Raw genomic sequence first — 26,674 nt, forward strand, 5'->3', positions numbered from 1 at the left:
GAGGAACGAACCAACCAACCAACCAACGAAACAACGAAACAACGAACGAACGCACACATTCACGCAGGCACACACGCACGGACGGACGGACTGACGGATGGACGAACGGCATTGACAACGTGAGCTTGTGGCTTTCATATAAACTTACGACTCAGTTTATATTAAGAGTGCGTGTCAATAGAGCTGATATTCGAGGGTTTTTGATAAGATTTACGACCTAACTGCAGTATAAAATCCGGCTTCGGTTTGAAGACGTGAACGTTCTCTGATGGCGCGCAGAAGGCAGAGCCCCGCGTGCGGATGAAAGGCAATCTTGTCATACATCCTCCAGGGAGATCTCAGATAAATAGAACAATGTGCTGAATAGGATATGCCGATTGGTCATTTTATATTAGTCTTACGGGGCGGTTAGTTATTACATAGCATTTCGCTTGGACTTGCTGGTCGATAGGAGAAATGCAAATAACTAGACATCACGTTTGTAGAGTTCAACAGTTTATTCAAACTAAGAGATGACAAGAAAGGCTACTGCTCAAAAACACTCAGTGAGGCGAGCCCAGGCAAAAGACGCAGCACGTTTCGCCCAGATGAATGACTACGATTGGTCAATAGCATAAACATACTAAAGAAGCCACGATGTTCTTAACTGAACCGGGGACTCGTGTCTTACTCTTGCAAGGCAACAGTCTGAACTATCTTCATGATACGACTTTGAAAAAAATCTTCATGATACGATTTTTGAAAAAATCTTCATGATACGATTTTGATGCCAATCGCTGTTGTAATTGAACGGAACGTACTGCTCAGTTCAGCTGTCAACGAAGCGTGAATTCTTTTTCTAAAGTACACACGATATAAATGTGATAACATAAAAAGCAATACCGGATTCCCAATTTCATGAGTTCGAGTGTCGAGTTCCCACAAGCAGCCCTCAGGTAAGCCTGCTGAGGACTCCGGTTAGTCTAAGAATGATTAGCTTTCATTTCCAGGTAAGAGTGCACTACGTATGTTTTAAAAGTTAATTGTCTGCTGAATACCTTTTTTAAGACTTTTAAGTGCAGGTTCGTCCCAAGGGCGTAACAATACGAATTGTGATTTTCTTGTAAATTGCACCAAAAATGCTATGTCAATCTTCAAACTCGGACCATAACTCGAAATTCTAACTCGAACTCAAAAAATCGAACAAGAAGCTCTAGCTCAAACTCATGGAAATCATCAAGTCAAACTCATGGAAATTATCAAATCGTTCATTACACACGAGAGTAAATATTCACGGCTAGAGCAGTTTTCAATTGAGTGTCGTAAAACCAAAACCAAAGTAATTACTCTGGCCAATCACAAAGGACACAGACAATCCAGTGAACCAATCAAAACTCGAAGCAAATACATGTAGTTGGCACGAAGCGCGGGAAAACGTGCGCGAGCGAGTCACAATTGGTTTTGGTTTTACTCCTGATTGGCCGAGAAAGTGACGCGAAATTTTTAAACCAATCACTAAGCGTAGTGAACGCAAAACCAAAGCAAACGCGAATTACTTTCGACACTCAAGTGAAAACCGCTCAATAAAACCAGTAGAACATGTCATTACTTCTCCAAGATAAATTATCTGAGACACTGCCGACTCCCCTTGTTCTCAGTTTTGATTCATATAACCAACGTTTAATTTTCCTTTAGAAGTAATAGTTACTTTATTATCTTTTTAAATCACTCTCCTTAAGATATACCTTTAATAAAATATGAATAACACTCTTTGGTTTACGTTCCTAAATAATCACATCAATCTTACATCTCACACTTTTAAACAGTCAAACGAGGAATGAAAATGAAATGGCATATTTAAGGCGGCGAAATTTAAAAATAAGGGAATTTTTGTAGTTAAGAAAAAAGCGGCATGTAGAAAAGATCGTAATCATTGTTTCAGGAAACATGAAGGAAATTAGTGTTCATAGCCGAAAGGTATGAAGAGGGTAGCCGGTGAAACTGCGAAGGTAAGGTAAAATAAACCATACGACACTGACTGTTGGTGACAAGAATACTACCTGACGTTAGCTGGCCCACAGTAGGCCGATTTGGACTAGGCAACACCATAAAGCCTGCGCTTTACTGGAGTTACTGGCTGGCCTTGCATGGAGCAGGGGGAAACAAAAATTGCACCTTTCCTCCACCCTTTGAACCTCCAAAGGAATTTACACCATGTAATACATATGTTGTAGAGAGCATGTCCAAAGTGGTGCTTGCAAGTAATTATGTCTTTACATCACGCCACAAATACATCGTCCATTCCAAAATTTGATACATATTTTTTTAAAACTGCCAGAAAATTACCAAAATTGAAGGTGGAACTGAATGCAAGAATGCTTAAACTGAAAGGATAGTGGAAGAAAAATATTTAACTTAACCAAACACTAAACCGAAAACAAAACAGATTTGTGCTGAACACACTTTCAAATATTGCCACATCAAAATGTTCCCTGTTGCATTTGAAGAAAAGTCACCAAGATTGGACATTATGTCTTGAATAGGATTTAAGTTACATAAGTTTGAATTCCACGCGGGCACGTCTGCCTCAAACCCCCAGGCAGAACAGAACGATTTGTGGGATGCAAGTGATGCAGTTGAAAAGACACGTTTGCGAAGTATGTCACGCATCAGTTTCAGTACTATGTCACGCATTGACAAAGTGACGGGTAAAAAATTAAAATTTGGTCATATTTGATCATTATGGTGTATTTTGGCAAAAATCGAACATTGGCTTCCTAGATAATTTTAATTTTCAAAACAACCACCCTTCGGCTAAAAAAACTACATCGAGCCTCCTTAAAGCTCTCAGTGCAAGTTGCTCTGGACTCGCTCTTCCAGTGTCTGGGTTTAATCCCTATATAGGGCACCGAAGGGAAAGTTCAGGGAGTGTACTAATGATAATGATAATCAATTTATATAGCGCATTTTTCATATGTATATGTTCAAATGCGCTGTACACATACTGTAATTTACTACACAAAGGCCAGACCGAAACACCGGGAACTTCGTGCCCTACTCTTTGCGAATAGTGTGTGGGTTCTTTAACGTCCCCACTACATTTAGGACAATAAAAAACAACACAGCTATAATGTGCTTGAGACCAGATTTTCCGCACACTGGGAATTTCACTGCTTGGGCAAAATTTGGGCTGGGAAATGGGATTTGGTACCCCCCCTTCAAGACCCTCATTGCACGATTAGTTTTAAAATTTCTGTCACACGAAACTACGGTGGACTCGGCCTTTAATTTTGTAGACAATTGCACAATTGATTGTAAATATTCCTTGTATCTTGATTGTCGAGGCAAGTATCATAAGAGCTTTATGGTGAAGACTGCATATGCGAATCTTAAATTATTGACTCGGGAAACTTTACCAGCAAGGTCTTTCTTTGTACGTATCGCCTTAGATCATATAAAGGAAACTCTAGTTACGGTTGGTCTCAAAACATTCCTAACACATCACGCGAAGTAAATGCTATCGTATTTTCCAAGCTAATCTTATTGTATCATATGTTTATTAGTGAACTGGACTCACTACCGGCTCAGGTATGTGCACTTTGCTCATCTCCAGACTGAGGTAACACACCAGCCTAGCAGTGGACAGCTGTTTCGTCCTCTTTACGCAGTGCTGACGAGTCCCAAAGAGGACGAAACAGCTGTCCACTGCTAGGCTGGTGTGTTACCTCAGTCTGTAGATGAGCAAAGTGCACATACCTGAGCTTAGTGAGTCCAGTTCACTAATAAACATATGATATTATGTGTCTCAGGGTTACAATATATACATGTAGATGTGTATGTACAAGTGCTTAATCTAATTGTAGTTTAGTAAGATGAACTCAGTTAATTTGTTCATATTTACTCGTTCAGATCAGTTTCTCCTTGAAGAGATGTTTCTCTCGCATGCGCTTCAACTTGAGGTCTTTTGGAACATTCGGAACAAGCCACGAGATAAAACTAGTGACGAGATAGACGGTAAACTGGAACACAAACACGAAAGCGAGGCGTGCAGCCACCACTTCCCAGTAATGCTTTGAGACCTCATAAGGCCAAACGGGTTCGTGATAGCCAGGGTACCTGAAATGTGGATGAAATGTGCTGTTTAACCATAATTTCTTAAATAAAAGTAAACTGTAATGAAATGGGACACAATGACAAGATATAAAATACAACATATATACATGCAGGAACTGTAATCTCCCGCCACGTGCACAGACCGAAGGCTAAAAGATTTAACTGGATGAAACGCAAAAAAGGTTTTGACCAAGACATACAATATCCTTATTCCATATACTTACTTTTTGTATACTATACTTATCCTATAAGTTATAAAAACCTTAGTGTACTTTTAAGATACTGTTACCAGAAACATTCAAGACTGAAATACAGAGACGATTTCTGATATACACGAATTTCTTTTTCGCTTCAATCTATAAAAGGGGAGGTTAACATAGAAATCGAGGGCTTACCTGCAGACTTTGTTTAAATTGTCCTGGATGTTTTTTGGCTCAGTTCCGGGTTCTTGTTGGAAAATGTACGAAATATTAATGGAAGCTAAACTGTTATCTAGGTATCCAGTAAGGGAACCTAAACCAGACGAGTCGCGGTCAGGTGCGTACTTTATCCTGTACAGAAACTTCGGGATGAACTCCGAGGTAAATGCCAGCACAAAGGCATTCACCAGGACTGACATTTTGGTCACAATCTCAAGAATGCGTAACCACGCTCCAATATCTTGAGCGCGCGTGCTGTCGGGCCTCCTGAACTGAGACACAAAGTTGATGGCATCGACACGGATTTGGATGATAGAGGTAAGAAGGGCGAAGAAGGGGCCAAGCGGAAAGGCCGCCACAAACATGGTCGCAAATCCAAATTGTAAAACTGTCAAACAAAGAATGGAAATGGTAATTGGATAATTCTAGGCTACGGGATTAGGTTTATAAATCTAAAGTCAGTTGGTTACCAAAAATATTTGCACAGGCAGGAAAAACAGCTGTTCTTATTATGGTCTCATACCCCTGACAATGGTAAGCCCATGGAGGTGATCAGCTTATTATTAAGTTTCGATTCCATGGAATTCGACAGAGTGCCAATCGAAGCTAATCGATCATCATACAGTTTAATTTGGCCGCAACGAACCATAATAAGGCGTCGGGTTTATTTAAAGCGATTGCAGGTTAAGTAAGAGCTCATTATTAATAGGCTCTTAGTTTTTGCTGTTGGTTATATGCAACTCAACCGGATTCTCCTGTAATAAAATAAACAAATTTTCCGCGGTCCTTCTATCATAACCATTACCTACCAACATCAAGGTACTCCCAGAACATGTAATGATCTTTATGTGGACTCAAGTCATAATCACATTGGTACTGTGGACGGTCGCGACGGTCTCCTTCTTTTTTCTTTCGGTTCTTCATCCAATACAAGAAGAATCTGTAAAACAGATTAAATCGGCAAAATTTAATTAACTTTTTGACACTTATTCGTTTCTTATAATGTTACAAAGTCAGCATGTATGTTTTTTGGGGGGGGGGGGGGGGGGTTGATGAAGTTTACAAATTGTTGATGTTACTTACGGGATGCCAATTTCCAAGACATTCCTGATGATTTGTTGTCCCACCATGATGAACAGAAGCTGGACACAAAGATCCAAAAAGCATCCTTGCTCGCTGCAGCCATCTAAGCGAAATTCACCAGCTAGTCGCTTGTATCTGCTTGGTGTTCCAATAACATGCCTGGACTTGAAAAAGGCGATGTAAAAAACAGATGAGTATGTGTTAACAAACTGGAACGTGTACATTTTCCAGGTAAAGCTGTATTCGTAGTCGGAACGAGTCGGCGGATTCTCCCAGTCGGTCAACCAGACGGCCAATTTGCTGTAGACGAACTTCAACAGGTTGATGGCGACAAGATTGAGGAAACCAGCTGTGGCAGAAGTGACCATTCTAGCACTCGAGCTTCCGCTCAAGGAGGCAAAGACTGCCGCTCGATACACAATGACACCAAAGACGGCGGCAATTACCAGGGTGACCATAAAGAGTATGACGCTGAGGACTCCTCCATAGCGACTGTACACTATGAGTTTGCGAACGTGGGGCTCCATCTTGCCGGTGATTTTGTTCTTCTTTAACGGCAAATCTTTCACTTTAGCTGAGTATTCCGGACGGAGTGTCTCTTCTCCTTTTTCAAGATCATCAGTGTGCCACTCGTGAGCAAGCGTAGCCTGACGACGCTTCCAAAACTCAAGGAATAACGTGCCCCAAATTGACGCGATCAGAGCCAGAACAACTGTGCCAGCATTGTCGAAGAAGTGGGTGACGTAGGCATAGACGCATGTGGTCGAGGCTAAGTCCCAGTAGCTACAATGCTTGTCACACAATGGGCACATAAACCACCGCCCACGGTTTTTCTCATCACAGACATCTTGGACTGGGATGTGACTACCAGCTGAACCAATGCCATAGAAGAACACAGTAAGGCCGACGATGGCAAGGGGTACTAACCAGGCCGTGTAAAATCCAAGCCAAGCAAAGTACAAGGCAATCTCACTGCCAAAGTAATCCTTGATTGCTCCGTACGGCTGATATTTGAACACTCTTCCAAACCTGGCCCAATCACGCTTTAGTCCTGGACGTTGTTTGATTTGCTGTCGTTCATTAGTGGGTTCCCCATCGCCGGCTTCAAGGAGAACTGGACCATCATGAGGTGAATACCCTGCTTGGTATACACCATCGAGGATCAACTTCTTCAGCCCAACGTCAAGCGGACCATCGCCGAAACGAGCACTGTAACAAATCTGCTGGACAATGAAGGCACGATCGGCTTCTTCAAAGAATGTATTCTCGTTCTGGTAGTTACAGAACATACTGATTCTGTCTTCCCTGAAGTCCGCCATGAAGTACTTTGGTTTTTCTTTCAAAGTAGGATCCTTGACCACAAAGGGGTTTCTCTGTCTCAATACCTGCATTCTATCGGGACCGAGAGTCTTCTCTATCCAAGATTCAGAGGTGATGTCGATTTCATGGAAAGGAACCTTCAGACGCATTTCGTCCGCTCGTTTTTGCAGTAATTTCCATGGGGCATGTAGAAGGACAAAATGGAGTCTGCTTTCGGGTTTCTGAAAGAAAAATGTAAGCTTGACAACTGAGCAAACTAACTCAAAGAGGTTAGTGGAAAGATGTTGTTTCTCAGTACAACAGTCTGGTAAATGATAGGGTAGGAAATTCGTAAAAAAGTTATGTCATTCCCAAGTTATGGGAGAGCTCTGATTGCCTAGAAAAGGTTCGTATTTATCGAGACCCTACCAGGTGACAAAAAACGCACTTCAATTATTTATTGCTAGAAGGGTATACATGATTTTATTTTTACACAACTTGAATTCTGATACTGTGAAACTTATCAAACGTTTAGAGAATTATGCGGCCGTGCAAAATTTATTATGCTTATCGTAGCTACTCAACGGAGAATAAATTAAGTTAGCATAATTACCATTTAATGCACTTTTCAGCATCAATTTTTGTTTTGGAAGAGTCTTGGATCAAGCAGTGAGATTTTCTGACAACCTAAAAGCAAGATGGCAGAGCTAGGGGCTACCACTAACCTTTTTAGCAGGTCTTCCACATCGCTGGAGGCAGCGTTCATACAACTTCTTTAGTTCGCCTTCGACGTCCTATGGATAAGATAGCAGGGTAAAAAAAGAAAAGAAAAAAAATTTAAATAAAAAATGAAATTAGAGGCACAGTACATGCAGAACTCAATCAAAGGGTTGGATATTAGCCTAATTGCCGTGGATAAGCTCGTTCGCGTAAGTAGTAAGCCTTAATTTCAACAGGGTGACTCCATCAGCTTTTACAATTAATGAAAAGCTCGTTCGATATGGAAAGCTCGTTCGATAGCTTGGGTGTTACCAGTGCGGATGAACGGTCCCCCAAAGTCACTGATGTCTTAATCGTTGGTCGCTGGACGAAAATAAAAAAATGGTCAGAAAAAATGATAACTTACAGGAGAAGGTTCTGTCTCCGTGCATTTAATTATTTCCAGCCCAAGGTTTCCTTCAAAAGTTTCTCTGATTTCTTTCTTTCTGGTTTCCTCGTCTTGATCTTCTACCTCCTGGGATCGCTCATACACGAGTACAAAGTCGATTTTCCTTTCTGGCTCAGCCTGGAAAGATGATTCTGTTTCAACAGCTCTGTTGCCGTCCCCTTCACCTGCAGTATCATCGCTCATGTCCTCATTTCTCTCAGGGTGAGATGCCAGTGATGCCTCGTTAATATCAAGAAGGACGTCGCCTTCGCCTGCAGACTGATCATCGTCCATTACCTCACTTGCCTGAGTGAGTGATGCTGGCTCTTCTATATCAACACGTACGTCGCCTTGTCCCGGAGTTTCAGAAACAGATGTCTCCATTTCAAGGAGTCCTTAGTCCTTAGCTCTGAAGGAAAGTAATGGAAAGCAATATAATCAATCACTTTTACGCAAGTTGCGACACAAAACTAAATAAAAATTATTTTTGAGCAGTTCACGAATAATCAGGCCTAGAGCAATCAAATAAGCTGTGCCGAGCCAAAGGCTAAGGTTAAAACCAACACCAGCAGTCAAAACTCAAAACTCTGTAAAAGAATTTATGGTATTGCTTTTAATTTAAATTATTCCTGACTTTAAAACAATTTTGACTAAAATCGAAATAAAAGCAATCGTGTTAGTGGCGTGTTCTCGCAGCCGAAGCAATGCCACGCAAGCAAAAGCTCTTCTGTAAAAGTATTTTATACCGGCGGACGTTTGTAACTTTCTATTCTCTGTTTTTTTACAGTCCAACAGCCTTATGCCGGCTTTTCTTTTTCATTAAGCGTCTTAAGCTGTGACTTAAGAGTTAGTGTGGATTCTTTGTTCTCATTCCTTCAGTTAGTTCTTCCCGTTACCGAGAGGACCGTGAGGGTACATTCGGTTTTGCGCAATTGTTTCGGTGCATGTAAATCGATGTATTTTTACTTGAGTGTCCTTGCAGTTATCTACCATGTAGACTTGCCACAAGTCGACTCTTCTGAGCGACAGATTCGCGAAAGCGAGCTACGAAGTCGCGACACAAGTCGACTCTGATTTTGAGCTTCGAAGTCGCGATAAATGAGCGACGAAGTCGCGATAGAGAAAGTCTATCTACCATGCTAGCTGAGAGTATGCCAAACTTGTCTTGTTTTAAATACAAATGCACGAAAGTACCAAATGTTTGAAGTTAACGACCTCAGTTCTTATAAAAACAATTAAAGGCACATTCAGTAAACAAGACAGCTTAATCTAAATTGGAAGCTTTCTGGTTTCAGCCGCATTAGTTAAAACTCATTATTTCTATCATGGTAAACTAACACTGAACCTTCGGACAGATCTAGATTGTAAGATCAATTTTTGGCACCGAGCAGAAGATAAGAGCGGGATATACGCGCATTCAGTTCTAACTGTGCTCTTTATATCAAGAGAACAATAATTTGGCTCACTTCATATTCCCGAATGTAGTGGAACAGGTATTCGATTCGATAAGTAAAAGTCAAAACTGAGGTCATGTGTTAACAAACAACACTTGTAAACGTTCTTCGCACTTTTGATTTCATAATGAGCAATTTCTTGAGTAAAAGTGTTAGAATTCGTTTCTTGAAAAGGTACGTTTGCTGGTTCGATCGACTCTTTAGTGTGTAGCATGAGCTAGCGCCAATAGCGGATCAGATATGCGTTTTCTGTAATCCAGATTAACAAAACAATTCTAACACTTTTGCTTTCATAATGAGCAATTTCTTGAGTAAAAGTGTTAGAATTGTTTTGTTAATCTGGATTACAGAAAACGCATATCTGATCCGCTATTGGCGCTAGCTCATGCTACACACTAAAGAGTCGATCGAACCAGCAAACGTACCTTTTCAAGAAACGAATTTTCCGGTTGTTTTGTTGCAGTCGTGTTTATGTAACTGTATTGCTCACCTGAGGTTTTTTTCTTCAATCCTTTGCTAACGAAGTTTCAACGACGCAGCTTTGAGTATGACTAAACAAGCTGGAGGGAGCGGCTCTTTTATAACAAAGAACTACAGCTAGCGGAACATTCCAATTAAACGAACGAGAACAGAAAGTTAACTTCCTGTCCATGGATGTCTCGTGCCTATACCCTTGAAGTATTTGGATAATTTCCGTTTTATTCAAACACTGTTAAACTGCTTCTTACAGTAAATAGATTCCTTTCCATTAAACTGAAATTTGCGTTTTTTTGAAAAGCGGACACCTACTCAGTTTTATGCAAAACACTCTAAACACTCTAAGCTGGCCGATGGTTAGCTAGAGGTTTCACAATATATGAAAAAAACAATTTTGCTGCATTCCTTTTTAACGTGAATGCATTTAGTACTGGACACGAAGATTTCGAGTCAACCTGAATGCGCATAATCTTAAACTTGGTCGTTTTGAAGCGTATTCCGCTTGAGTTAACACTTCCTGTTTATCGTTAGGTGGATGTTGTGGTTTCCGAAACAATCTTGACCGGACTTAACCACTTCTGTTGCAAAATTCGACCATGCACCAAAAAGCAGTTTTGTTGTGCAAACAAACACTTGAAATAATCACTACGATCTTATACGCTGCGCTAAAATGCCACCTACGTCAAGCCCTCTACCGAATAACTTCTAAAGCTTCTTGATTATAAAGTCTTAAGTAGCCGGTCTAAACAGGCTTTTTGGTAAGTTGCAAAGCATTGGCAATAAATATGCATCTTTTATCTGTTGTCTGTTCAACGCCTAGTTTATTCTGCATAGTGATTTAATATAAAATGCCTCGATTTTCAGTCTCCAGCTATGCTTGGAAGGATTAAGAACTGTATGTAGCTAACACAGATAGCTTATTTGTTTCTTTGCTAGTTTTTTTGTTTGTTTGTTTGTTTTTCGCAAATTTTTAAGGCTTTGAAACCAGAGTGCGGATTTTTGTTTTCATCAGTTTAGGTAACTTTTCCTGTTACCGAAAACATTAGCCTGCGTTGCAGACGAACTAAAATCCCGGTAACTAACCGAACTATACCGGGATCTTAGTTGGTCTACAACACAGGCGACGAAAACATGGGCATTGTGCAATATTACAAATATTTCTAGTTATCCAGTGTAGTATCTTAAACGCGGAATGCCTTTCGTGATATCTTTATTGAGATCTGTTTCGTGATAAACGTCAAAGAACTACATCAGTGCTTAGCTTCTATTCAATTTTATTCATCGTCGCCGAATTTCGGTGAGTTTAGTTTAATATACCTTCGCATCTTACAAGAAAGCCTTTTGAATATATGTGGTTTTAATGCGTTTTTGTCGTAATTTTTATTCTGGAAACAAGTGCTAAGTCCTCTCTCATGCCCATAACAGAACTGTATTTTATCACACCTAACTATAGTTTGTGCTGCCGGGCAAACGACAGAGGAACAGGTTCCAACACCCAGCGAGAAACAAAGAACAAGCGATTTCAAGTGAATTAAGGAACCCAGGCCAAAGACGCAGCACGTTTCGCCTAGATAAACGACTACGATTGGTCAATAGCATAAACATACTTAAAAAGTCACGATGTTCTTAACTGAACAGACTTGTGTCTTACTCTTCCAAGGTACAATTTTGAAAAAATCTTCATGATACGATTTTGATGCCAATCGCTGTTGTAATTGAACGGAACGTGCTGCTCAGTTCAGCTGTCAACGGACTGTGAACTCACTTCAGACTACTTAGTGCAGTGGAGCAGTGATTCAATCAAGAAACCCCCTCATTCTGAACATCGCATTTATTGAGATCAATTTATAAGCATCCGACCTGCTCGCTTACTTGTTGTTATAACGTGTTTAAATGTTGAAAGCTATCGGTTGTACTACAATCACCGGAACGTTGATCAGGGCCGTCACTTGCAAGAGGCAAGACGAGGCACTTACCTCGTCTAAATTTTTACCCAAAATTAAAAACGAAATCCGTTTAGTTGGGAAAATAATTCCAAGTTGATCAAGATTGATTTTTCTCAAGTAATACCTCGTGAAAAATATGTCTGAAAGAGATTCAGAGCTTCTAGTTTTCAAAATTTTCTGGAGGGCATGCCCTAGAACCCACTTTCAAGATCTTGCCTCGTCTATGGCCTGGTTACGGCCCTGCATGATTGATAAGCCTTTGATACAAATGTGTCGGTTATAATTACTGTTAGTGTAGCATTAACAAGGTGCAAGTTATCGGGGTTTCAGTTTCCACAAACTTTCACTGTGATAAGGAAACCGCAAGTAGATTCGTACAGTTAAAAATAGAGAGGAAATGAGCGCCGTTTTACTAAAGAACTGGCAAAACACTTCAATGAAATTGAATGAAAACGGAAAGTTAGTTTCCTGTACGTCAGCGCTACGGCCGCAATTGAATTCACTTTAACACTACAAACAATGTCTCAATTGGAAGATTCCCTCGAGGCTTTCAGCTTAAATACACAAACCCATTCGATTTAAGACCCCACTTTGCCAGTGGAATGTATCGTAATGTTCGTTGTTTGTGGCGGCGCTAAAAAGCACAGATAAAATGATAAAACACAGCGTACCTGATCGTAAACAGGATGTTATTAAATTGTCCTCGCTTGAGTTAACACTTCCTGTTTGTTCAAAACTGCTGTGTCATTCGGAAAAGAGCGGAAGACACCCGAGGTAAACTAAACCAAGATGGCGGAAAACCTTCTATTGATTGTCACAAGGGTACACTCATAGTTGTTATGTAATAGTGAGCCAAGTAGTACATGATCTCCATTTCACTCTTGCTTCCCTTGTAAAATGCCCTTTGAGCTTATAACAGTGTAATACATGACATGGCTTTGAAAAGATGTGAGGTTATTCAATACAGGACCATAGCAAAGAGAATTACACAATTTGTTTATTACTATCACCTCGACTGTTGATTTATCTCAACTAAAGATGTTTTCACGCTGACATTAACGTTAACTTGTTAGTACAAAATGTATATCTCCGCAATAAACACTTGAACGGATCAAAGGTTGAAGGGGTTGAACGAAAATATCTACTATATCACTATTCCCTTTAGACGATTTTAACTATTCTATTATTATTATTATCATTTTTATCGTTACAAAACTCATATTCAATGCCATTTTTGCCACTGGCGGGGCTGTTCAGCTAAATTTCATTATTTCACACGCAACCATAACATTTGCACTATTCCTCATTAGACTTGCAGCTTCTGTTCTCTTCCTAAGATTACCCCCTTTTCCAAATGACTACACTCGCAAACTGAGAAGTGTACAAATTCTGTAGAATCTAACTGTGTATTTCTTAAACTACGAATCAAAGCATTTTACTCAACACTCACTTAACACGCAACAAATGGTCTGATTGATGTAATTTTCTCTTAGCCTTCAGTGATCAAAACCCAATTTTTCATAACAAAAATATTCATACTAAGTGAGCTAAAGTGAGCATGCTGGTTATAAGAGGAAGGAAACTTATAAATTCTGACAACTGGTTATATAACAAATGTACGGCGACGCGTAGGGGGAGTCTGTTTAATTGTTAATCCTATGGCTTGAATGGTTAAGTCAAACTTTTTCACCAAGCAAAACAAAACGAAATACCTACACGATCGACGAAAGGGCAAAAAATGATAGGACAATAACAACCTAGTAAAAATCCTTAACAACAAACCTCTTTTCGAGCGCACAATTCAATCCGCACTCAAGAGACGTCTAAAATTCCGTAATTATGACGTAGCTCCACAGAGAACCTGTGTCTCTGATTGGTTGTTATTTGCGCGCGAAAATTTTTAACCGAACAACAACCAATCAGAGACACTGTAAGGATCTCAGTAGAGCTACGTCATAAGCTGTCGATTCTCAGACGTCTCTCGAGCAGGATGTGAATTGCGCGTACGAGACAAAAAAAAGCACGAGTAACAAATTAACTCCTTAACTGACGTACACTAAACTATGCAAATAGAAGTAAAAGTATAAGTATACCTTGAACTAACCAGTTATCATATTTCTATTATATACTTAGTACACAGTACTATTTAAGCTAGAAAAGTTTCCAGTTTAGGGTGATTTCCACGAAAGCTTAAGGACAATAATGGATTTCACCCGGCCCAGAAGTTGCACCGACGTGAGATGGCTGCAAAGAAAGTAAAGGACAGTTGTCAACACCTTGGAAAATTGATTAAGTAACTGACGCATTTCTCTTTACAAGTGTGCTTAAATTGTGGAAAAGAGATCATTTTATTTTGCAAAACGTTTGAAAACAAACAGCGCCACATAAATGTACTGCTCAATAGCTTTCATTTGAATTGCCACACATTTTATCCATAGACTAAAAAGTTGTAAATAAAGCATTACAAACAGTACCACATGAAAGTGCTGCTCAATAGCTTTCGTTTGAATGGTCACACACTAGGGTTTGATCCACAGACTTGAACCATCTCGTACAGCATAACAAACCGAGCCCCATGTCATTGGAATTCATTCAAATAATCAAACACTGGTGTTATAATTACATCCACAGATTAAGAAAGTGTGAAAAAAAGAAATGTTAACAAACCTCATTACGCCACAACTTCTGCAATGGGATCAATATCTTCCACCTCCCTCTCAAGAAGAGCTTCTTTGGCCAGGAATTCTTCTCGTTTGATTTTAAGCTCAAGCAGTTTGGGCCGATCAGGTACTAGATACGCCACGAACTTCGTGACGCCGTACACGACGTACTGAAAAACAAACACGAACGCCAACCTAGCGGCGATCACGTGCCAGTACTGCTTGGTGACATAATAAGGATATTTAGGTTCGTGGTAGCCTGGGTACCTGCGATAGCAGAAGAATAGGGAAAAGTAACGATTGAAATGTTTCAACAAAATACCACTGCATAATTTGCAAAAAAGATAATACTAGTAGCAAGAAGTCTTACACAGACACGTTCTCGCTTTTGCTACCCCTACCGTCCGTCCATTCCACCCTCCCTCTTTCCCTCCCTTACTCCTTTATTAATTTCTCCCCTCCCCCCTCCCCCCCACCCTATCCTTCCCATACGTGTTTTTAAACCAAAGACTATAACGCGGGCTTCGCTTTCATTCTTTAACCCTTTTAAATAATGAAAAGCATGTAAAAATTACATCTAGCTTTTCATTGGAAGGGCCACTATTTTTTTGTTGATCAATACTTGATAAATGTTAGATAAAAATCGATTTTCTTTCGTGTCCCTTCGAGTAAACTCCAAAACAACCCGTATTTTAGATCTCTAAGGACACATTAATTGCGAAACGATTAATTGCGAACTCGTTTTCTTGGCAGAGCAACGAAGGTTCTTTGACACCTCAGGTCCCCTGATCGAAACACATTCGTTGTTTGAAAAGGTGACAGTCTTTTGTATTCTTCACAACTCGCTCCCTTTTCGCGCGCACCTCTTGCGAATTCGCACATCGCGCATTGAGGAAATCGACCGAGAAAAATTAAATTAAAAACTCTTGCAGCCTACTTGCCATCGTTCTCAAAATGAGCTACACAAATATCTAAGGGATGGGACGGACGATTACATTTTTGGAGGGGGGGGATCATGACGTTGTCTGAGCAAACGATTTTTTCCGGAAATATATTCCTGCAGGCAATGCTTTTTAATAACTGCAAACATCATATGTTTTTGCTTTTTTTGCTTTTGCAAACAATTTATTTCAGGAGTTTTGATTTTTGATTCCCCCCCCCCCTCCCCCCTCCCCCGCTCCAAACAAAAATAATGGTCGGCCCCTAAGTGAATAGTGAACATTTACCAAGATGCCTACTTACCTACACCATTCACTGGTATAGTTCAATACTGTATATGCGTACTTCGGATCCGGTTCCCCAGGGAAATTATAAGTTTTGTAGTTGGTGATATTAAAGTAGGACAAACGGTTTTCCACATAGCCCACCAGCGTTCCGTCGTCGCTGTAGGAGTACCTATAAACCAGCCGGGGTATGAAGTCAGAAGTGAAGGCGATCACAAACGCGTTCACCAGGACTGACAGATTTGCAATGGCTTCCATTATGCGATACCAGGCCCCGATGTCTTGAGCGCGGTTCGCGATGGGACGACGGAATTGGCAGACGAAGTTAACGGCGTCCACGCGCAGTTCCAAAGCGCTGTTAAGCAAGGCGAACAGAGGGGCAAGAGGAAAGGCAGCTACAAACATGGTCACAAAACCGAACTGTAATACTGTAAACGGAAAAATGCAAATAGTTGAAAGCATATACGAATCAGGTTAAATAATTGGGCAAAAGATTCACTTTCATAAGAAAATGCTTTGAAATCAGGAGTATCAGTAATTCGTCTAGTGTAATCTATGAGGCTAGGGTAGTCTTAGTTGGTGACTGACGCTTCTACAATCTGAGCAAAAGACATCCCTTAACTAAGAAGGCATTTTAAGTTTTTAAGTTCGGTGACATGGTAACTATTATTCTACAAAAATACTCATAAGTTTAAAGTAATTTTAACGTAATACCATGAGCGCAGGGAGGCGCGGTGGCCTAATGGGCAGCACGCTCGATTCCGGATCGTGCGGTCCGAGCTCGGGCACGGCCGGGGTCATTGTGTTGTGTTCTTGGGCAAGTCGCATTACTTAACTGTGCCTCTCTTCGCCAGGTGCATAAATGGTTACCGGCTAATTTAATGCTGTAGGAACCCTGCGTTTGAATGGCGCACCGTCCAGTAGAAATACTCAGAATCGCTAAATGCTACGTAAACTGGGATAAGGTCCGGAAAGATGGGTCACATTGGCCCGATGTAATTTGAACAATAACTTCAAGGCAAGGGAAAATTACCGTGTTTTAAAAACTTCGACACAGAACTTTAGATTCTTACCAACTTCCAAGTACTCCCAAAACATGGAATGTTCCGGCAGAGCGCTCAGTTTGTAATCTTCCTCCCACTGAGGGATCTCCATTGCTTCTTTTCTCGCTTGGCGCAACTTCCACCACTTCATTAGGCCGCTAGGCAACGGTGAAAACAAAATAAAACATTTCTGTTAGCTCATGCACATGCTTTATCTGCACTCTTAAAGTTTAAAGCTCCTGTAAAGTAACTCTTGTTGTTGCGGTGAAGCAGAAAACTTAAAAAACTTCCATGCATAAACTACTCAAACACTACAACAAAGCATTTAAAAAGACAACGACAGAATTATAGCTATTTTCAGTGCGGATATGTCTACGAAACTGACCAATGCTTTCACGCTCTTACATGCTCCCATCGCCCATCGTCCATACAATTACGTCCAAAAATCGTTCAACCCACCCACCTCCCCTTTGGTGACGTTTAAATATTTCGCATATCTCTTTCTTTCTGCAAAGTCGAAAGACTGTCGCCCCTATCATAGCAACCTCTGGGTAGTGAGTAGCTATAATTATTCTCAGTGAGAATGGTTTACTATTCTTGCTGTTACTTACGGGATAGCTACTTCAGTAATGTTACCAATGACCTGTTGGCCGACCATGATAATCGCCAACTGAATGCACAGATCAATCATGCAGCCCGCTGCCCCACAGCCGTCCAGACGAAATCCACCAGGAGTACTGCTGTCGCCTTTAGCTCCCAGTCGCCGATATTTACCCGGCGTCCCGATCACCAGATTCAACTTAAAGAAGGCGATGTAGAAGATGGACGAATAAGTGTTCACGAACTGGAACAGGAACATTTTGTAGGTGAAGCTGTCCTTATAATCGGTCTCTGTTCGCGGGTTTTCCCAATTGGTGAGCCATATCGCCAGCCTCTCATAGAAGAACTTCAAGAGATTGATAAACACCTGTGAAGATAGCAAAAAAAGAAGTAATTATAACCAACCGTTTGCATTTCAAATAAAAAGAAAAACACACAAACGCAATGATAGAGAAAAAAGAAAACCAAAACCATGTGAACGAGTTGAGAGAGAATGAGAGAATTTAAATCGCGTTTCCTTTCTTTGTCCATAATATAAGAGTGTCTGACCATGATAGCCTGATATTTCAATTCAGAGAATTTTAAAAAATCACTTATTTTTCACGAGATATCAAAACCTAATATTAGGAGTTGAAGAACTAAGGCTACACAGACTTCAACGTTGAATTTGACCGTGTTTTTAAAGAAAGATAAGCCATCCATCCATTACATATTTTGTAATTAATACTACTTGTATAAAAATCACATCTAAAGAATTAAAACGAGTCTCACCAAGTTCAACAAGGCTGCGGTTACGCTAGTGACAAACTTGGCATTTTTGCGTGTAGACGCACTGGTACTGCCCACTAAAGATCCATAGACCGCGGCTCTGTACACGACAACACCCACAACAGCCGCCAACACCAGGAATATCATGAATGCGATGGCGCTTCCCACTCCAGCAAACCTCTGGTACCTGGTCATCTTGGGAATGTGGGGCACGACCTTGCCCGTGATGGGATCCTTCCGCCAGGTCGGGGCAGTGGCGACAAACTCCGGGCGGAACTGCTCCTCCACGTCTTCAAAATGCATCATATGCCACCTGTAGGCGAGGACGGCTTGTCGACGCTTCCAAAACTCCAGGAAAACTGTCGCCCAGATCGACATAAAGATGGCGAAGACCACAGTACTGTCGTTATCGAAGGAGTAGGCTGCGATGGAGTAGTAGCAACTTGAAATCAGCGTCCAATAAGGGCACTGTTTATCGCACAATGGGCACATGTAAAACGCTCTCTCATTCGACTTGTTGCAAACGTCTATGACAGGTTGAAAGTTGTTCGCGTTGATAATACCATACAAGAAGACGACGAGGCCAAAAAGGGCCGCAGGGATCAGCATGACCGTGTAGAATCCCAGCCAGGAAAAGTACAAACCAATTTCAGTGCCAAAATAATCTTTGATGGCGTCGTACGGTTGAAACTTGAACCAGCGACCAAACCGCGCCCATTCGCGTCTCAAACGCTGCCTTTCGTTCGTCGGTGGCTCGCCCTCGGGACATTCCTCGGGACCGGGATGGAGTGGGTACATTGCTGTGATGCACTGATCGTGAAGCAGCCTCTTAACTCCGACGTCATATCTCTCGTCACCATACCTCACCTGACTACAGAGTTGTTCCACCATGCGACTTCGCTCTGTCCGGCTGAAGAACGTGTCCTTGTTTTGGTGGCCGACATAAATTTCTAAGCGATCCCTTTTAAAGTAGCCCATGAAGTAATTGCGAGATCTGATGATTGAGGAGTCGTGGATTTCAAATGGGTTGTTACGGTCTATCATCTCGCGTATGCTTGTACCAAAGTGCTTTTCGTACCAGTTTTTGGTCTGGATGTCACTTTCCTGAATAACATAATGTAGACAAAAGGATAAATACATGACAGACACACAGCTAGACAGACAGCCAGGCAGACAAACCGACAGACAAACAGACAGACAGACAGACAGTCAAAGATAGACATAGACAAACAGGTAGACAGACAGACAGCTAGACAGACAGACAGACAAAGATAGGCAGACAGACAGCAAGACAGACAGACAGACAAACCGCTCGACCGACCGACCGACCGACCGACTCAGTGATTATTAAAAGAAGGAAAGAAAATGTGTAAAAATCTCTCCAAACAAGAAAAATAACAACAGAAATTGAGTAAAAAGAAAAATAATGATCGAGATAAAATGCGAAAACATGGAAATGATCAGATTGCGCCGGATCTGAATAAGAGGACAAACTTACTAACAGTAAGTTTGTCCTTTACCAGTGTCCCTATAAACACCAGTACAGTGCTAGCATAATAAATGCATAATAGTATAATAATTTACTTTTCGAGTGAAATAAATGTTACCTTTATCGGCATTTTCATCATCATATCCTCAGCAGTCTTGCTCAAAGTATCCCATGGAGCATGAATTTTCCAAAAGTGGGTCTTTGTATTGTCATCCTGATTAAAAGTAAATTAATAAAAATATTGCACTTGCAATGATGTCTCCAGTTGCCTCAAAATTCAAGACGTTTTTCTACTTCTGATAACAGCTAGTAAACCTTTCCCGGGACTTTGTCTGACCAGGGTTATACAGATCAATTAAGAGAAATGCATTGTCCCCTTCCTAGTGCAGCCATGTTTGCAGTTCTTGTTTCAAAATTGCGCGCTCAATCAATCATTCCTTTCGTCGCGGGAGAAGTACGAGCAACAACCAACCTATTCCCAAGAGCTACATCACTAATATGGAATTATGGAATTTTTCTACTCAGGATAGAAAGGATTTGAGGTGGTGAATGGTCCTTCAAAAAGTGCGTGTCTCGCAGAATTTTAACCAAATTTCAAGGGGTCTCGTCGTCTCGATTTCTTTTGCAAGGCTAAAAGGTCTCGGGCTCGCAGAAAAGATACCAGTCTCGCCGACTCGCAAAGTCTCGCCCTTACCATTCGACACTTCTAGGATTGGTTGACCTTGGGGCGTATGTAAGCGCCTTGAACAGGCTTTATCAGACGCAAAACAATACAGACATGAAAGTAAACAGAGTACACAATGGAAACACAAGGCGATGTTGACAGTAAAAATAATCATCGAAATACGACCACAGAAAAACAATATGCCTTCCTTGCATTAATCTATTTTTAGCAATCTACTAGTAATTTCTGGACTCTTCAAAATTCTTTTGAAGACTCTAGTTTGTTCAGAATATTTCACACAGTAATTGTTTCGATAATTTTGTTTTCGATACCAAGACAATTTTACATGTAGATGTGCAGGCGAGTGTTTTGTAAAAAAAACGTTTGTAATATATTGATTTGATCACAAGTATCTAAACCTATTTAAAACGGGAATTCAAAGTAATTGTTTGAAAGTATTCTAAGAACATGTCACTAATAATTTTCTGGATACGTATATATCTTTTATTTGGCTTTATTGGAGATGTGACATTTCAAAAACGCGATCGCCAAAGAGATTGCGTGACAAAACAGAAATCTAAGCTATGTAAATTTCATCTCGCGGTTTATAAATTAGGGCGTGTGGACAGTCTAGTAAAGGATAGGATGACTGGTATCTTTTTTGCGTTTTACTAAATTAGATGTGATGACAATAGATTTTTCAACTTTTGAAAGAAGTAAAATACCCAACCTGTTAAGGTTGTTTAAAAATAATCTTTCAAAACAATTTCAGGTTCATTGGTTGAAAAATATAAATAAGGATAAATTAGATCCTTCAATTGGAAACAAATTAAGTCTTTACGGCGAAATAAAAAACGAAGTTAGGTTTGAACCTTATCTAAGGATAATAAAAAATGTCAATCAAAGAGTGGCGATAACCAAAATGCGGATTTCTAGTCATCAACTGCCTATTGAATCAGGTCGATACAAGAAGATACCTCGAGATGAGAGACTTTGCCCATTCTGTAAGTCATCTATTGGTGACGAGTTCCATTTTTTGATGAAATGCACCCACTCATCATTTTCTCATCTTAGAGGTGTCTTCTTAGATCGCCTCTTTTCAATAAATAACAGTTTTAAATTTTTGAATTATAAGGCACTTTTTATATATATCTTAGCTATGTGCGATGAAAATATCTTGAATCTAAGCGCCCACTTTATCTGTGATATTTTAAACTGTTATAATGAATCACTAAAAGAACTTGAGGAGAATTTTTTCCCTCACGACCAAGAGTTAGTTGTTAGCTTGTTAATGTTAATGTTTAGTTATTAAGTGTATTCTGTTGTAGTCCTGTGGAACTGAAATCTTCAAGTTGAAGATAAAGTCAATAAAGCAACTAAAGTAAAATCGTAAGCAAGCAAAGCGGCCAAGAAGATAAACTTGTGACATTTGCCGACTGGTTTTCTCTCAGAATTATGAAAGACGATTTGTGTTCAATCTACAAATGTAAATATCTTTGTCTAACGGAAAAACTCGAAACAGACAGTGCTCTTTTGCGAAACAAACAACATGAATAAATAATTCGCACGACCAGGGACTTACATCAACAAATACACTGCATATTTGTTATTAAAATTTAAAGCAGGTCAAAGGATACAGCGATTTCTTTTTTCTTACATAGGATAAGGTATTTTAAACAGCTAAGTTGTAGGTAACAAAATCCAGAATTGAAATGAGTTCAAGTTAGAGTCAATATCCGAAATGAACACTTATAATATGTTCGTTTCAAACATGCAACAAAAATACGGTATCGAATGTTAAACTTCAACTAAACAAAAACAAGGCGTTACTTGAACGTGTTTAAATTTGAAAAATTCCTTTCTTAGAATTTTATTCTCAAGAAATCATACGGCGTAAGCGAAAATAACATTCAGTATATGTCTTCATTAAATATTTTGCATACAATACACGTGGAAAACATCGCCGGATTAGTTGGCGGGGGCTTACACCCAACCTGTCCGAATAAAATACAAACATTTATTTCATGACCTGTACGTACCTTCGTAGTCACCTCCTCCTCGTATTCGATCTCGAGTCCAGCGTCGAGTACATTTTGCTTAAATTTCTCGCGTTTCTGTTCTTTCTCGCGGAGTTTTTCTTTCGCTTCTTCTTTCAGCTCGTCTTCATCGGCAGGAGTCTCGTAGACAATCACATAGTCGATGAACCTCTTGCCATCACGAAAGCACAGTCGCTCCTTCTCTTTCTTTTCGACTTCGATGTGTTCCAATTCGATTTCCAGCGCCCTTTCCTCCATCATTTGGTGCTTGGATAACAACGCTCCTTCGTCTAGCAGCGGCGTTTGATCGGCGAAATTATCCTGCCGTCTTGAAGCATCGCCTTGGCTAGCTGGAACTCGAGCGCGTAGACCGCTTCCACTGGCCATGGGGTGTGCCGTTAACAACAGAAATTAAAATAGTTAATCTCAAACTAGGATGGAATGGTGACCCACAGAAATATAATATCAAATTGCTTATAATATTGCTGTTGACTGTCATGTGTCACATAATTTAAACATCATGCGGCGTGACGCGTGCGTGATCGTGACCGTGACCAATGACACACCCACGTACGTAGATATTTCAAATGGAAAATTATATTGGAATGAACTAGCGAGTATCTTGGAATGGACTTGAATTTTCCACAAGGCAGAATCAAGAAACAGTCATCCTTTCTTGGTAGGTTTAACGTTTAGTAGTGTAGACAACTTATATCGCCAAAACTTGACGTAGCAAAAAAAAAAAAAAAAAGAATTTGTTAAACAAATATCTCCGTGGATTTCTCCAAGTTTGCAAAAATTCAATCCGGCGCTCTTCAGTCCAAATGTTTTGGTCGCCGGTCACATCGCTCCAAAGTTAGATCGCTCCCGTAGTAATAATAATAATCTTTTATTAGGAAGCCTTCATTCACGATACAGTGGTTTTCAGAAAGGTCCTAACTAAGATTAAAAATACTTAATAGGACTATATACAATAAAACGAAAACTACCTAAGAATTAAAAACTATAATTAAAAACTAACTTGACTACAAAAGAAAGAATTAACTAAAAAACCTACTTAGAACGCTACGCTTAAAATTTACAAAATCAAGTGCATTTCTGGTGTCTCTGTCTAGGTTATTCCAGTCTTTCAGAGAGTGATAACACACTCTCTGCTTTCCCCAATTTTTGGTTACATGAGGTAGCCTAAGCATGTCTTTATTCCTTTTGTTATAGCTATGAATGTCCCTGTTAGCTAGTAACTCCATAGAGTGATCCATAAGTCCATTTATACACTTATAAACATATATACAGCGATGATAAAATCTACGTTGTTCTAGGTTAAGCCACTTTAAAGCTACGAGGGCATCAGAAGCTGACGAATAAAGTGGTCTGTCCAGGATGATTTTCGCGGCTTTGTTTTGTAAAACCTGTAGGTCATTCATAAGCTCCACATTGTTCTTGTCGCCCCACACAAGATCAGCATAATCAAAAATTGGTAAAACAAGGCTGTTGTAGAAAAGTAGGCGAGCGGTGAAAGGTAACAAATGTTTGATCCTACGTAAAAGACCAAGTCGCTGATTTACTTTAGAAATTACATACTCTACATGATCAGACCATGTGAAGTCTGAGGCCAGCTTAATCCCTAAATATTTAAACGTACTAACACTATCTAATTTACAATCAAAACTAGATAGAGACATTGAGGAAATATTTACTAATTTTCTGTTGCTACCGATTAACATGGATTTTGTCTTTGTAAGGTTTCGATAGTAGTCCCTCCTAGCCTCCTAACCTTTTATAGTATTAAAGGTTTACTTACCACAGATTGCTTAAGTTTCCGTTGTAACTTTTGATCGTGAAAGCGAAAAGTATATGTAAACTATGGATTGTTTATGTTTCACTCGTAACTTTCGAATCGTTCCCAACCAAAGTTAAATCGCTCCCATGCAATCAAAGTTAGATCGCTCCGTCAAAAAAGTCAGATCGCTCCCAACAAAAGTTAGATCGCTCCATAATACGAATTATGATATTAAAGTTCAACGAAATTCAATTTAACAGTGTTGACTGGTTGAAAGCTTAAGCTTACAACACTTTCGATAGTAGTCCCTCCTAGCCTCCTAACCTTTTATAGTATTAAAGGTTTACTTACCACAGATTGCTTAAGTTTCCGTTGTAACTTTTGATCGTGAAAGCGAAAAGTATATGTAAACTATGGATTGTTTATGTTTCACTCGTAACTTTCGAATCCTCCATGTGTAAACTTTATAGTTTAAACTACTGCTAAGAAGCATTTAAGGTTCGCCCGTTCTTTTCGATCGCTCCATATCATAACTTACGGATTAATTAACGTTTATTCAAAACATACAAGCGAATCATATCGCTGTTTCAATATATCTTAGAATGCACATATTTCGTGTTCACCGGGTTTCGACGCGTCGGTATTGTGTCAGGCGCGTAGGAGGGGGGGGGGGGGGGGGGAGGGGCGGCACATGCGAAAAAGCACCAGGCCCAGACAAAAACGGGGCAAGCCCCCAGACCCCCAGAGGCCGCGCCTCGGCGCCGCTTTATAACCACCTAATAAATATTCCTGTCACTGACGAGCACCCTCTAAAAACCCAGCACGCGCCTGCCTGTATAAATCAGATTTATTACCTGACCAAAATTCAGTGTTATTTACTTGGCCAGCTTAATCTTAATCAGCTAAGATCCTATAAAACCCACCTTTTGTCCGTAGACTTCGGAGGAGAAGTTTCGCCAGCGAGTGTCACAGCGTTCATATTTTCATCAACCGCTTCATGGTCATTCATCTGCTTACATTTCCTAAAGGGGAAATGCTTATTTTTGCAACATACAAAATCATGGTACGAAGAATGATTTTAAACAATTGTACTTAGGTTTACTTACGCAACAGTGAACTGTTTTTCAGGCATATTTCTGTTCTCGTCCAAAGCGCCATACGAAAACATAGTTTCGTTCCTAAAAACAACTCAAAGAAGTAAATAACAATAGAAAAATATAATTATGAAAGTTCCGTTTAAAACATAATATGACCAGCCAAACAAGAAAACAAGCCGTTAATTTCTCACCATTAATTCGCTTTTATACAAAACAAGTGGACAAACATATCTTTCAACTGAAGAATTTGTCGGGGAGCTAACCTTGCTCAGAACTTGATATAGTGATTCAAAATTGTTGTAAAGCCGTGTGCGATGACACCGGGCAGGAATTCGAAAGGAACCTTTTGGCTAGTTCTCAAGCTGTTGAATCATGATCAATTGTATTTAACCACCGAAGCATATACCGAACTCTTGTCAATAAATAAACTACTAAAGAACATTATTTTTGCAGTGTAACAGTGGAACTTCATTTTAACTTACCTCTGGACGAGTTTCTTTTTCTCCATTTACTTCAAAGCAAACTGGTTTTAAAGTTGGGGCAGCGAGGTTCAATTTGTTAATGTTCGCCAAAATTCTGCGGAGTTAAACACTGCTGGAGCACATGAACTATAGCAGAAGAGCTCAAGAACACTGAACTCTAATCAATTATTCTGATTGGATTATTGTTATGCGAAGAATTCACATATATATGTGAAAAGACTTCACGTAATTATCATCCAATCAGAAAGAAGAAATGAACAATATCGCGGAAAAGGACATTTATTTATCACACCCACAGGTCTTCCAATCTCTCGAAATTGCAATACCGCTGAAATACACATGCAATGTGCATTTTATGCTTTTTCTACCAAAATTCACCTGTTGATTTGTTTGGAACCAGTGTCCTCGAAATGCAGTCGTCCAGGTGAATCATCGTAATGCTATTTTAACGGGGAGGGGCGAGGGGGGGGGGGGGGGTAATTCTACGTATAGTATGAATCGCTATTTATTGGAGCAGGAGATTTTAATACTTCATACATAGTATAAACAAAAACTGAACAGTAAGCCTTTATTACCAACATTTATTGACTTTTTATCGCAAAAACAAGATTTATTTTTACAAATCTCGAGGACTATTAACTAAGGCAACGTCATTGAGAAAAAAATACATCAGGACATCATAAACATATATGCACCTCGCTATACAACTTATGTCATAACGGCCTCACTTCCATGCAAGCACAAAAATTAATAAATTTTTGTTTTTTTAGACGGGTGGGTGAATGGGAATTTTTAAAGCGAAGGTTGTTTTTTTAATTTTTTTTTTTTTAAAAAAAAAAGAAAAAAATACAACTTAAATCTTACCACATATTTGCCTAATTATATTTATAACTCGTTTTGATTAGCAGCGATCCG

The 26,674-nt window shown here is 39.9% G+C and overlaps 3 protein-coding genes and 1 long non-coding RNA gene across 4 annotated transcripts; all 4 read right to left on the reverse strand.

Moving 5' to 3' along the window:
• Positions 1–3,884: 3,884 nt before the first annotated feature.
• Positions 3,885–7,102, reverse strand: LOC144632222 (anoctamin-3-like). Its single transcript, XM_078490816.1, has 4 exons — positions 5,595–7,102; positions 5,321–5,451; positions 4,488–4,899; positions 3,885–4,095 (listed from the first exon to the last, which is right to left on the reverse strand). The coding sequence occupies exons 1-4, from the start codon at positions 7,061–7,063 to the stop codon at positions 3,885–3,887; spliced, it is 2,223 nt and encodes a 740-aa protein (XP_078346942.1). The 5' UTR covers positions 7,064–7,102.
• Positions 7,103–12,853: 5,751 nt separating this feature from the next.
• On the reverse strand, positions 12,854–23,251 carry LOC144633366 (anoctamin-4-like). The gene is made up of 8 exons (XM_078492246.1): positions 22,404–23,251; positions 19,819–19,914; positions 18,215–19,315; positions 17,455–17,810; positions 16,874–17,001; positions 15,820–16,228; positions 14,585–14,844; positions 12,854–14,161 (listed from the first exon to the last, which is right to left on the reverse strand). Exons 1-7 carry the CDS (start codon positions 22,785–22,787, stop codon positions 14,589–14,591), a joined length of 2,730 nt encoding a protein of 909 aa, XP_078348372.1. The 5' UTR covers positions 22,788–23,251; the 3' UTR covers positions 12,854–14,161; positions 14,585–14,588.
• A 182-nt stretch (positions 23,252–23,433) lies between these two features.
• Positions 23,434–24,124, reverse strand: LOC144632973 (uncharacterized). Its single transcript, XM_078491729.1, has one exon. It carries the CDS (start codon positions 24,122–24,124, stop codon positions 23,441–23,443), a length of 684 nt encoding a protein of 227 aa, XP_078347855.1. The 3' UTR covers positions 23,434–23,440.
• Positions 24,125–25,019: 895 nt separating this feature from the next.
• LOC144631950 (uncharacterized) lies at positions 25,020–25,866 on the reverse strand. The gene is made up of 3 exons (XR_013566826.1): positions 25,760–25,866; positions 25,287–25,358; positions 25,020–25,202 (listed from the first exon to the last, which is right to left on the reverse strand). It is a non-coding gene; the product is annotated as an uncharacterized LOC144631950 (long non-coding RNA).
• Between the last annotated feature and the right edge of the window lie 808 nt (positions 25,867–26,674).

This window comes from Oculina patagonica, chromosome 12, assembly GCF_052425735.1.
Source record: "Oculina patagonica isolate OP01 chromosome 12, crgOcupat, whole genome shotgun sequence".
Lineage (NCBI taxonomy): Eukaryota > Metazoa > Cnidaria > Anthozoa > Scleractinia > Oculinidae > Oculina > Oculina patagonica.

Excerpts from the sequence above, each read along its gene's own strand:
- LOC144632222 (XM_078490816.1), bottom strand. The coding sequence starts at position 7,063 with ATGCGTCTGAAGGTTCCTTTCCATGAAATCGACATCACCTCTGAATCT. Across the intron at positions 4,900-5,320 it reads CTGGGAGTACCTTGATGTTG|TTTTACAATTTGGATTTGCG; the intron begins GTAGGTAATGGT and ends TTTGTTTGACAG. Across the intron at positions 4,096-4,487 it reads AATTTAAACAAAGTCTGCAG|GTACCCTGGCTATCACGAAC; the intron begins GTAAGCCCTCGA and ends TCCACATTTCAG.
- LOC144633366 (XM_078492246.1), bottom strand. The coding sequence starts at position 22,787 with ATGGCCAGTGGAAGCGGTCTACGCGCTCGAGTTCCAGCTAGCCAAGGC. Across the intron at positions 17,002-17,454 it reads ATTACTGAAGTAGCTATCCC|CGGCCTAATGAAGTGGTGGA; the intron begins GTAAGTAACAGC and ends ACCGTTGCCTAG. Across the intron at positions 14,845-15,819 it reads TATACCAGTGAATGGTGTAG|GTACCCAGGCTACCACGAAC; the intron begins GTAAGTAGGCAT and ends CTGCTATCGCAG.
- LOC144632973 (XM_078491729.1), bottom strand. The coding sequence starts at position 24,124 with ATGTTAATCGGTAGCAACAGAAAATTAGTAAATATTTCCTCAATGTCT.